This window comes from Tachyglossus aculeatus, chromosome X3 (assembly GCF_015852505.1).
Source record: "Tachyglossus aculeatus isolate mTacAcu1 chromosome X3, mTacAcu1.pri, whole genome shotgun sequence".
NCBI classification, from domain to species: domain Eukaryota; kingdom Metazoa; phylum Chordata; class Mammalia; order Monotremata; family Tachyglossidae; genus Tachyglossus; species Tachyglossus aculeatus.
Window position 1 is genome coordinate 136,650 of NC_052099.1, and position 12,004 is coordinate 148,653.

The window sequence follows — 12,004 nt, forward strand, 5'->3', positions numbered from 1 at the left end:
TTCCTCTCCTTTCTGCCTCGCCCTTTCAATTGAATTTTCCCTGCTTATTCTCCCCACTCTCATCCCCACTACACGTATGTACATATTTGAAATTTATTTCAATGTATGTCTCCCCCTCTAGCCCGTAAGCTCTTCGTGGGCAGCAGATATGTCAGCCAACTCCGCTATGTTACACTCTCCCAATCGCTTAGTATAGTGCTCTGCACTAAGTGCTCAATAAATGCAACTGATGGATTGATTTGAATGTCATTGTCCATTGAGGTTCTGAAACGGCTTCCTCTTCATTGTTTTTGTAGGTGGTCACGGCAATCATTGGGAAATGGTCAACCTCACGGTGATGAGGGAATTCCTCCTGCTGGGATTCTCGGAGGTCCGGGAGCTGCGGCTGGTCCACGCCGCACTATTCCTCCTGGTCTACCTGGCGGCCCTGGCGGGGAATCTCCTCATCGTCGCCGTCACCGTCCTCGACCGGCGCCTCCACACCCCCATGTACTTCTTCCTCAGGAACCTGTCCGTCATCGACCTCTGCTACATCTCTGTCACCGTCCCCAAATCCATCCACGCCTCCCTGACCGACCGTAGATCCATCTCCTTCCTGGGTTGTGCCTCCCAGCTCTTCTCGGTGATTCTGTTTGGTGGTTCAGAGGTGCTTCTCCTCACGGCCATGTCCTACGACCGCTACGCGGCCATCTGTCTCCCCCTGCGCTACGAGGTCATCATGGACCGAGGGGCCTGTGGGAAGATGGCAGCCGCCTCCTGGCTCGGCGGGGGGCTGTTTGCACTGATGACGTCCTCTGGGACGTTCTCCCCACCCTTCTGCGGATCCGTCCTGATCCGACAGTTCTTCTGCGATATCTCCTCCGTGGTCCGACTCTCCTGCTCCGAAACGCACCTCGTCGTCGATGTGATCGTCGTCACTGGGGCCCTTTTGGTCTTCACCTGCTTCGTCTCCATCGCGGTCTCGTACACGCGTATCTTCCGGGCCGTGCTGAGGATGCCGGTCACTGAGGGCCGGGCCAAAGCCTTCTCCACCTGCTTGCCCCACCTCATCGTCACGACCTTGTTTTTCACCTCGGCTTCCTTCGGTGCCTTACATCCACCCTCAGACTCCTCCTCAGCTCTGGACCGGCTGGTGTCCGTGTTTTACACGGTGGTGCCTCCCACCCTAAACCCCCTCATCTACAGCCTGAGGAACCGGGACGTGAAGGCCGCCGTGGGGAGGGTCCTAAGGTGGAGTCCTTTCCCCCAGGATAGAAAGTTCCTAATGATGCCTTGATCCTTCGCTTTCTGTCTCCTTGGATTGACTCTGAGCAAGACTCATCCAACTAGAGAAGCAGCGTTTCCCAGTGGAAAGAGCCCGAGCCTGGGAGTCGAAGGACCCGGGTTCGAATGCCGGCTCTGCCACGTGACCACTGGGAGACCTTGGGCAAGTCACTTAACTTCTCTGGGCTTCAGTTTCTCTATCTGTGAAATGGGGATTAAATCCTACTCCTGCCTACTTAGATGGTAACTGGGACAGGGATTGTTTCCAACTCCTTTATCCTGTTTCTACCGCAGCATTTAGTACAGTCCATGGCATATAGTAAGCTCTTAACAAATGTGATTATTATTATTACCCCCACTTTTCAGGGTCCCCTTTTGTGCCTGGTCATTTTTCTTCTCTCAGCCCTCTGGGCAGGATCGATCGTGCTAAGCGCTTAGTGGTGTTGTGCACAAGGTGAGTGATTAATAAATATGATTGAATGAATTGATCGATCGATGAACTGTATTTATTCAGCACTTACTGTGTACTGAGTACTGTACTAAGCACTTGGGAGAGTATAATAGAATGCTATCACAGACACATTCCCTCCCAAAGGGTTATTACAGTCTAGACGGGGAGACAGATGTTAATATTAATAAATACATTCCAGATATGTACATATGTGTTCTGGGACTGGGTGGTTGAAAAAGGAAGCAAATCAGAATCAGAGTGATGCAGAAAGAGGGGGGAGACAAGGAATTGAGAGCTTGACCAAGGAAGGCCTCTTGGAAGAGATGTGCCTTCAGTGTAGCAGTGCATCCTATGAGGAGCTGAAGACATAGAGTGAGGGTGAGAATTGAACACCGACCGACGTTGACACAAAGAGCGTGGTCTTAGAGAGGGCAGGGAGGGTCACGAGTGGGATCAGGAGTACGTGGGTTGAAGTGAGGTCTGGAGGAGGGAGGACAGGGATATCCAAAGCACTTTAGAATGGTCGCCCCAAAGCCGTGATGCGGATGAATCCGGTGGGTTATTGAGAAAAAAGCAAGATGGACATCTCACTGTCACCTCCGCAGTTCCTCCGGGGGTTCTCCCCGTGAGACGCACGCCAGTGTGACGGATCACAGGGTCCCCAGTGGGGTGTCACGTGGGGCATGGCAACTAAACCACCTGAGGTCCCAAAGACCCCAGCGGCGCGGGGGCCCCGGGGATCCAGGCCCGAACAGGACATAATGAGGCCCCTCAGCCCAACCTGTGACCCGTCCCTGGTGGGTGGAGTCCCTCAGGGAGCTTTTCCAGAAAGGCCCGGCTTCGCCAAGGGCCCGACCTGCTCCAAGCAGGAAGCCAGAAGAGCCGGAACCCCGCACACCTCCCGGAGATCCTTCCGCGGCCGATGTTCGGGAGCTGAGGGGACGGGGGATGGTTGAAGGACGACAGAGACCAGAGCCCACTCGCTCCCGGCTGACCGGTGAGTCTGGGCCGGTGAGAACACGGGTGAGTAGGGGGGTCTTACAGGGGAACCGCAGGAGAAGGACAACTAGAATCCTCTCAAGCCTCCATGCATAAAACAGATCTGTCCCCACGGCATCTTCATGGTTCTCCAACCCCTGGATCTACTGTGTGGGTGGCAGGGATGGATGGGGATGGATCGGTGACCAACGATCCGAGTGGCAAATCGATCATATTTATCGAGCACTTACAGAGCACCGTGCTAAGTGCTGAGGAAAGTAAAATGTAAGATTGGCAGACACATTCCCTGCTCTTAAGGAGCTTACAGTCTAGAAGGGGAGATGAACATTAATAGAAATACATAGATTATGGATCTATATATAAGTTTTGTGAGATCGAGACAGCGGTGAAGAACGGGGGCAGATTGAAGTGAAGGGCGACACGGAAGGGAGTGTGAGAAGAGGAAATCAGGAATCAGTCGGGGAAGGCTTCTTGGAAGAGACGTGATTTGAATAAGGCTTTGAAGGTGGGGAGAGTGAACGTCCGTCAGCTATGAATAGGGAGGACATTCCAGGGAAGAGACGGGACGTGGATGAGCGGTCGTTGGTGGGAGAGATGAGACGGAGGTGCGGCGAATAGGTAGGCCTAAGGGGAGCGAAGTGTGCGGGCTGGCTTGTAGTGGGAGAGTAGGGTGGTGAGATAGGAGGAGGCGAGTGGATTGAGAGCTTTAAAGATGATGAGGAGGAGTTTCTGTTTGACGCAGAGGTGGACGGACAACCACTGGAGTTCTTGAGGAGTGGGGAAACACGGTCGGAGCTGGTAACGTCGGCCGTCTCAGTGGTGTTTACTAAGTACCTACTATCGGAAGAGCAGCGTGCTCAGTTCTGAGGAAGAGAACGGCGGTGGCTGCATTAGGCATGGTCCTCTGAGTGGGCCGTCACTGACAACTAGATGAGGGTTAAGCTCACGTGGGAGAGAAAAGGCTCTCCTATCCCAGATTTGACCTGAAACAGGAGACCACATCTGGTGACGGATCACTTATTTGGTTGTGCTCAGTACTGCGCTTTACACATAGTAAGTGTTCAAGATACGGGATCGACTGATTGATATTGGTTTCGTTCTGCCAGAAGACTGAAGTTTAAGAGAGGGAGTTTCTCAGGGTCATCCAGTCCAAACGTTTGGATCATCTAAAATGAACCTACTCACTGTATTTTGGCCTCATCTATCTCACTACTGAAGCCCATGCCGTTTCACTGGCCTCGAACTCCCTCCATCTTCATATAATAATAATAAAGAAATAATGGCATATATTGGCACTTACTACATGGAAAGCACTATTCTAAGTGCCGGGGAGGTTACAAAGTGATCAGGTTGTCCCACGTGGGCCTCAGTCAATCCCCATTTTACAGATGAGGTAACTGAGAGAAGTTAAGAGACTTGCCCAAAGTCACACAGCTGACAATTGGCGGAGCCGGAATTTGAACTCACGACCACGGACTCCAAAGCCTGTGCTCTTTCCACTGAGCCACGCTGATCCTCTACTTCTCTTATTATTATTCTTAATAATGATGATTGTATCTGACAGAACTGTTCTAAGCACTGGGGTCGATCCAAGGTTATCAGGTTGGACACAGTCCCTGCTCCACATGGGGCTCCTGGCCTTAATCCCCATTTTACAGATGAAGGAACTGAGGGACATAGAAGTGAAGTGACTTGCCCAAAGTCACACAGCAGGCAAGCGGCAGAGCCAGGACTGGAAGCCAGGTGCTTCTGACTCTCAGGCCCTCGGTTTTTCCCCTAGGTCTCGCTGTCTTTTAGACTGCGAGCCCACTGTTGGGTAGGGACTGTCTCTATATGTTGCCAACTTGTACTTCCCAAGCGCTTAGTACAGTGCTCTTCACACAGTAAGTGCTCAATAAATACGATTGATTGATTGATTGATTGATTGATTGTCAACTCTGACAGCTCATCGATCTCCCCACTTCCAGAGACTTCTTAAAATCGCATCTCCTCCAAGAGCCCTTCCCCGACAAAGTCCTTATTTTCCCTACATCCTCTCGGCTCTGCCTTGCCCTTTCCCTTGGATTTGCCCTCCTTATTCTCCCCACTCTCATCCCCACAGCACTTTTGGACATATTTGAAATTTATTTCAATGTGTGGCTCCCCCTCTAGCCTGTAAGCTCCTCGTGGGCAGCAAACGTCAGCCAACTCTGCTCTGTTACACTCTCCCAATCGCTTAGTATAGTGCTCTGCATAAAGTAAGTGCTCCATAAATACAATTGATGGATTGATTTGACTGGCATTGTCTGTTGAGGTTCTGAAATAGCTTCCTCTTCATTGTTTCTGTAGGTGGTCTCGGCAACCTCTGGAAAATGGTCAACCTCACGGTGATAAGGGAATTCCTCCTGCTGGGATTCTCGGAGGTCCGAGAGCTGCAGCTGGTCCATGCCGCGCTGTTCCTCCTGGTCTACCTGGTGGCCCTGACGGGGAATCTCCTCATCGTCACCGTCACCATCCTGGACCGGCGCCTCCGCACCCCCATGTACTTCTTCCTCAGGAACCTGTCCGTCCTCGACCTCTGCTACATCTCCGTCACCATCCCCAAATCCATCCATGGCTCCCTGACCAAACATAGATCCATCTCCTTCCTGTGCTGTGCCGCCCAGTTCTTCTCGGTGGTCCTGTGTGCCGCCTCAGAGATGTTCCTCCTCACGGCCATGTCCTACGACCGCTACGCGGCCATCTGCCTCCCCCTGCGCTACGAGGTCATCATAGACCGAGGGGCCTGTGTGAAGATGGCCGCTGCCTCTTGGCTCACCGGGGGGGTGTTTGCACTGATGTTGTCCTCTGTGACGTTCTCCCTCCCCTTCTGCGGATCTATCCTGATCCCACAGTTCTTCTGCGATATCGCCTCCATGGTCCGACTTGCCTGCTCCGAAACGCAACTCATCGTCAATGTGCTCTTATTCACCGGGGCCCTTTTGAGCTTCTCCTGCTTCGTCTACATGGTCATCTCGTACGTGCATATTTTCCGGGCCGTGCTGAGGATGCTGGTCACTGAGGGCCGGGCCAAAGCCTTTTCCACCTGCTTGCCCCACCTCGCCGTCACGACGGTGTTTTTCACCTCGGCTGCCTTCGGTACCTTACGCCCACCCTCAGACTCCTCCTCAGCTCTGGACCGGCTGGTGTCCGTGTTCTACACCGTGTTGCCCCCCGCCCTCAACCCCCTCATCTACAGCCTGAGGAACCGGGATGTGAAGGCCGCCATGGGGAGGGTCCTATGGTGGAGTCCTTTCCCCCAGGATAGAAAGTTACTAATGATGCCTTGATCCTTCGCTTTCTGTCTCCTTGGATTGACTCTGATCAAGATTCATCCAACTAGAGAAGCAGCGTTTCCCAGTGGAAAGAGCCCGAGCCTGGGAGTCGGAGGACCCGGGTTCCAATGCCGGCCCTGCCACCTGACCACTGGGAGACCTTGGGCAAGTCACTTAACTTCTCTGGGCTTCAGTTTCCCCATCTGTGAAATGGGGATTAAATCCTACTCCTTCCTACTTAGACGGTAACTGGGACAGGGATTGTTTCCAACTCCTTTATCCTGTTTCTACCCCAGCATCTTGTACAGTCCATGGCATATAGTAAGCTCTTAACAAATGTGATAATTATTATTATTACCCCCACCTTTCCAGGTGCCCTTTTGTGCTTGGTCATTTTTCTTCTATCAGCCCTCCGGGCAGGATCGATTATACTAAGCGCTTAGTCGTGTTCTGCACGCAGTGAGTGCTCAATAAATGTTTCAATGAATTGATTGATCGATGAACTATATTTATTGAGCACTCACTGTGTCCTGAGAATTGTACAAAGCAGTTGGGAGAGTATAATAGAACGCTAGAACAGACACATTCCCTTCCAAAGGGTTATTACACTCTAGACATGGAGACAGACATTAATATCAATAAATGTACAGATATGTACTTATGCGTCCTGTGGCTGGGCGGTTGAAAAAGGGAGCAAATCAGGGGGACGCAGAAAGAGGGGGCAGACAAGAAATTGAGGGCTCAGCCGGGGAAGGCCTCTTGGAGGAGATGTTCCTTCAGTGTAGCAGTGCATCCGATGTGGAGTTGAAGACATACAGTGAGGGTGAGAATGGAATATCGACCGACGTTGACACAAGGAGCGTAGTCTTAGAGAGAGCAGGGAGGGTAGCGAGTGGGATCAGAAGCGGGAGGGTTAAAGTGAGGTCTGGAGGAGGGAGGACTAGTACATCCAACGCATTTTGCAAGGGCCGCCCCACAGCTGTGAAGCGGGTGGAGCGCATGCAGCCAGCGTGTTACTGCCGACAAACCAAGATGGACACCTCGTTGTCATTTCTAAACACCATGCCAACCTCGTTCACTTCAAGTTTATCCTTTGCTGCCTTAACTCAGCCCTCTCCTCTGCCAGACAAAACTATTTCTCCTCCCTTATTGACACCCATGCCCATCATCCCGGCCAGCTCTTCCGTACACTCAAATCCCTTCTCAGGCCCCCGGTTCCTCCCCCTCCTCCTTCCCTCACCCCCAACGATCTGGCCTCCTACTCCATTAACAAAATTAAATCCATCAAGTCCGACCTCCCCAAAGTCACTCCCCCACCTTCTCCAACCCTCCGGCTCTCAACACTCTCTGCTACTCTCCCATCCTTCCCAGTAGTATCCTCAGAGGAGCTCTCCGCCCTCCTCTCAAGTGCTACTCTGGCCACCTGTGCTTCTGACCCCATTCCCTCTCATCTCATGAAATCTCTCGCTCCACCCCTTCTCCCCTCCTTAGCTTCCATCTTCAACCGCTCACTCTCCACTGGTTCCTTCCCCTCTGCCTTCAAACATGCCCACGTCTCTCCCATCCTAAAAAAACCCTCTCTTGACCCCACCTCAACTTCTAGTTATCGCCCCATATCCCTCCTACCATTCCTTTCCAAACTCCTTGAACGAGTTGTCTACACGCACTGCCTCGAATTCCTCAACACCTACTCTCTCCTCGACCCCCTCCAGTCTGGCTTCCGTCCCCTACATTCCACAGAAACTGCCCTCTCAAAGGTCACCAATGACCTCCTGCTTGCCAAATCCAACGGCTCATACTCTATCCTAATCCTCCTCGACCTCCTCTTAGCTGCCTTCGACACTGTGGACCACCCCCTTCTCCTCAACACGCTATCGGATTTTGGCTTCACAGACTCCGTCCTTTCCTGGTCCTCCTCTTATCTCTCCGGTCGTTCATTCTCAGCCTCTTTTGCAGGCTCTTCCTCCCCCTCCCATCCCCTTACTGTGGGGGTTCCCCAAGGTTCAGTTCTTGGTCCCCTTCTGTTCTCGATCTACACTCACTCCCTTGGTGACCTCATTCGCTCCCACGGCTTCAACTATCATCTCTACGCTGATGACACCCAGATCTCCATCTCTGCCCCTGCTCTCTCCCCCTCGCTCCAGGCTCGCATCTCCTCCTGCCTTCAGGACATCTCCATCTGGATGTCTGCCCACCACCTAAAACTCATCATGTCCAGACTGAACTCCTTGTCTTACCTCCCAAACCCTGCCCTCTCCCTGACTTTCCCATCTCTGTTGACAGCACTACCATCCTTCCCGTCTCACAAGCCCGCAATCTTGGTGTCGTCCTCGACTCCGCTCTCTCATTCACCCCTCACATCGAAGCCGTCACCAAACCTGCCGGTCTCAGCTCCGCAACATTGCCGAGATCCGCCCTTTCCTCTCCATCAAAACCGCTACCCTGCTTGTTCAAGCTCTCATCCTATCCCATCTGGGCTACTGCACCAGCCTTCTCTCTGATCTCCCATCCTCGTGTCTCTCCCCACTTCAATCCATACTTCATGCTGCTGCCCGGATTGTCTTTGTCCAGAAACGCTCTGGGCATGTTACTCCCCTCCTCAAAAATCTCCAGTGGCTCCCAATCAATCTGCGCATCAGGCAGAAACTCCTCACCCTGGGCTTCAAGGCTGTCCATCACCTCACCCCCTCCTACCTCACGTCCCTTCTCTCCTTCTACAGCCCACCCGGTACCCTCCGCTCCTCTGCCGCTAATCATCATCAATCGTATTTATTGAGCGCTTACTATGTGCAGAGCACTGTACTAAGCGCTTGGGAAGTACAAGTTGGCAACATATAGAGACAGTCCCTACCCAACAGTGGGCTCACAGTCTAAAAGGGGGAGACAGAGAACAAAACCAAACATACTAACAAAATAAAATAAATAGAATAGATATGTACAAGTAAAATAAATAAATAAATAGAGTAATAAATATGTACAAACATATATACATATATACAGGTGCTGTGGGGAAGGGAAGGAGGTAAGATGGGGGAGATGGAGAGGGGACAAGGGGGAGAGGAAGGAAGGGGCTCAGTCTGGGAAGACCTCCTGGAGGAGGTGAGCTCTCAGTAGGTCCTTGAAGGGAGGAAGAGAGCTAGCTTGGCGGATGGGCAGAGGGAGGGCATTCCAGGCCCGGGGGATGACGTGGGCTGGGGGTCGATGGCGGGACAGGTGAGAACAAGGTATGGTGAGGAGATTAGCGGCGGAGGAGTGGAGGGTGCGGGCTGGGCATCCTGTCCACACCCCGATGTCCTTGGGGAGACAGGGAAGGATGAGGGAGCCAGGTCTCCCATGACACGTCGGGGGCTCACGTGCCTTGGTTCTCTGAGCGGGCTAATCTCCCCACCTTGCCTCGTTCTCGCCTGTCCCGCAATCGACCCCGGCCCACGTCATCCCCCGGGCCTGGAATGCCCTCCCTCTGCCCATCCGCCAAGCTAGCTCTCTTCCTCCCTTCAAGGCCGTACTGAGAGCTCATCTCCTCCAGGAAGCCTTCCCAGACTGAGCCCCTTCCTTCCTCTCCCCCTCGTCCCCCTCTCCACCCCCCTCATCTTACCTCCTTCCCTTCCCCACAGCACCCGTATATATGTATATATGTTTGTACATATTTATTACTCTATTTATTTATTTTACTTGTACATATCTAGTCTATTTTATTTTGTTAGTATGTTTTGTTTTGTTCTCTGTCTCCCCCTTTTAGACTGTGAGCCCACTGTTGGGCAGGGACTGTCTCTATATGTAGCCAACTTGTACTTCCCAAGTGCTTAGTACAGTGCTCTGCACACAGTAAGCGCTCAATAAACATGATTGATTGATTTCTGCAGTTCCTCTGGAGGTTCTCCCTGTGAAACGCACGTCCGTGTGACGGATCACAGGGTCCCCAGTGGGGTTGTGACGTGGGGCACGGCAACTATCCCACCCAAGGTCCCCAAGGTCCCCGGCTGCGCCTGGTCCGAACAGGACATAATGAGGCCTCTCAGCCCAACCTGTGACCCGTCCCTGGGGGGGGAGTCCCACAGGGAGCTTTTCCTGAAAGGCCCGGCTTCGCCGAGGGCCCGACGCACTCCAAGCAGGAAGCCAGAAGAGCCAGGACTCCATATGCTTCCCAGAGATCCTCCCGCGGCTGATGTCCGGGAGATGTGGGGGACGGTTGAAGGATGACGGAGCCCAGAGCCCCCTCGTTCCCAGCTGACCAGTGAGTCTGGGCTGTTGAGAGCACGGGTGAGTAGGGGGTCTTTCAGGGGATCCAGAGGAGACGGAGAACTAGAATCTCCTCAAGCCTCCATACGTAAAACAGATCTCTCCCCACGGCTTCTCCATGGCTCCCCATCCCCTGGATCGACTGGGTGGGCGGCGGGGATGGATGGGGATGCATCGGGGACAAACGATCTGGGTGGCCCAACGATCATATTTATCGAGCACTTACCGTGTGGAGAGCACCGTGCTAAGTGCTGGGAAGAGTAAAATATAAGGTCGGCAGACGTATTCCCTGCTCGTAAGGAGTTTACAGTCTAGAAGGGGAGGCAAACATTAATAGAAATATATAGATTATGGATCTATATATAACGATCATGGGATCCAGAGAGTGGTGAAGAAAGGGGGCAAATTCAAGTGAAGGGCGACACGGAAGGGATTGTGAGAAGACGAAATCAGGAATCAGTCGGGTACGGCCTCTTGGAGGAGCGGTGATTTTAATAAGGCTCTGAAGGTGAGGAGAGTGAACCTCTGTCGGCTACGAAGAGCGAGGAAATTCCAGGCAAGACACGAGACGTGGACGGGATGTCGTTGGCCGGAGAGATGAGATGGAGGTACGGCGAACAGTTTGGCATGAGAGGAGCAAAGTGTGAGGGCTGGCTTGAAGTGGGAGAGTAGCGAGGTGAGATAAGAGGGGGCCAGGGAATTGAGAGCTTGAAAGATGATGGTGAGGAGTTTCTATATGACGCAGAGGTGGACGGACAACCACTGGAGGTTCTTGAGGAGTGGGGAAACATGGTTGGAGCTGGTAACGTCGGCCGTCTCGGTGGTGTTTACTAAGCACCTACTATCGGAAGAGCACAGTGCTCAGTTCTGAGGGAGAGAACGACGGTGGCTACATTAGACACGGTCCTCTGAGAGGGCCGTCACTGACAACTAAATGGGGGTTAAGCTCACGTGGGAGAAAAAAGGCTCTCCTACCCCAGATATGCCATGAAACAGGAGACCACATCTGGGGAGAGATCGTTTAATTGATTGTGCTCGGCACAACGCTCTACACATAGTAAGTGGTCAAGATATGGGATCGACTGATTGATATTGGTTTCATTGTGCCTGAAGATCGAAGGCTAAGAGAGCGGGCTTCTCAGGGTCACCCAATCCAAACATTTGGTTCGTCTAAAACCAACCTACTCACTGGTTTTTGTCTCATCTATCCCGCTACTGATGCCCAGGCCTTTCCACTGGCCTTGAACTCCCTCCCTCTTCATATAATAATAATAGTGATCGTATTTGACAGCACTGTTCTAAGCACTGGGGTAGATCCAAGGTTATCAGGTTGGAAACAGTCCCTGCTCCACATTGGGCTCATGGCTTTAATCCCCATCTTACAGATGAAGGAACTGAGGCACAGAGAAGTGAAGTGACTTGACCAAGATCACACGGCAGGCAAGTGGCAGAGCCAGGACTGGAAGCCAGGTGCTTCCGACTCTCAGGCCCTCGGTCTTTCCATTAGGCCTAGCTGTCAACTCTACAGCCCATCGCTCTCCCCACTTTCAGAGACTTCTTAAAATCGCATCTCCTCCAAGAGCCCTTCCCCAAGTCCTCATTTTCCGTGCTTGCTCTCCTTTCTGCCTCACCCTATCACTTGGATTTGCCCTCCGTATTCTCCCCACTCTCATCCCCACTGCACGTATGTACATATTTGAAATTCATTTCACTGTATGTCTCCCCCTCTAGCCTGTAACCTCCTCGTGGGCAGCAAATA

The 12,004-nt window shown here is 52.5% G+C and overlaps 1 protein-coding gene across 1 annotated transcript; it reads left to right on the plus strand.

The window, feature by feature from the left end:
* Positions 1-352: 352 nt before the first annotated feature.
* Positions 353-10,037, plus strand: LOC119948713 (olfactory receptor 14A2-like; the record flags this gene model as incomplete). Its single annotated transcript, XM_038770189.1, has 3 exons — positions 353-1,222; positions 5,587-5,730; positions 9,921-10,037. Coding segments are annotated over 3 exons (1,131 nt in total), but the record flags the coding sequence as incomplete, so codon positions are not given.
* Between the last annotated feature and the right edge of the window lie 1,967 nt (positions 10,038-12,004).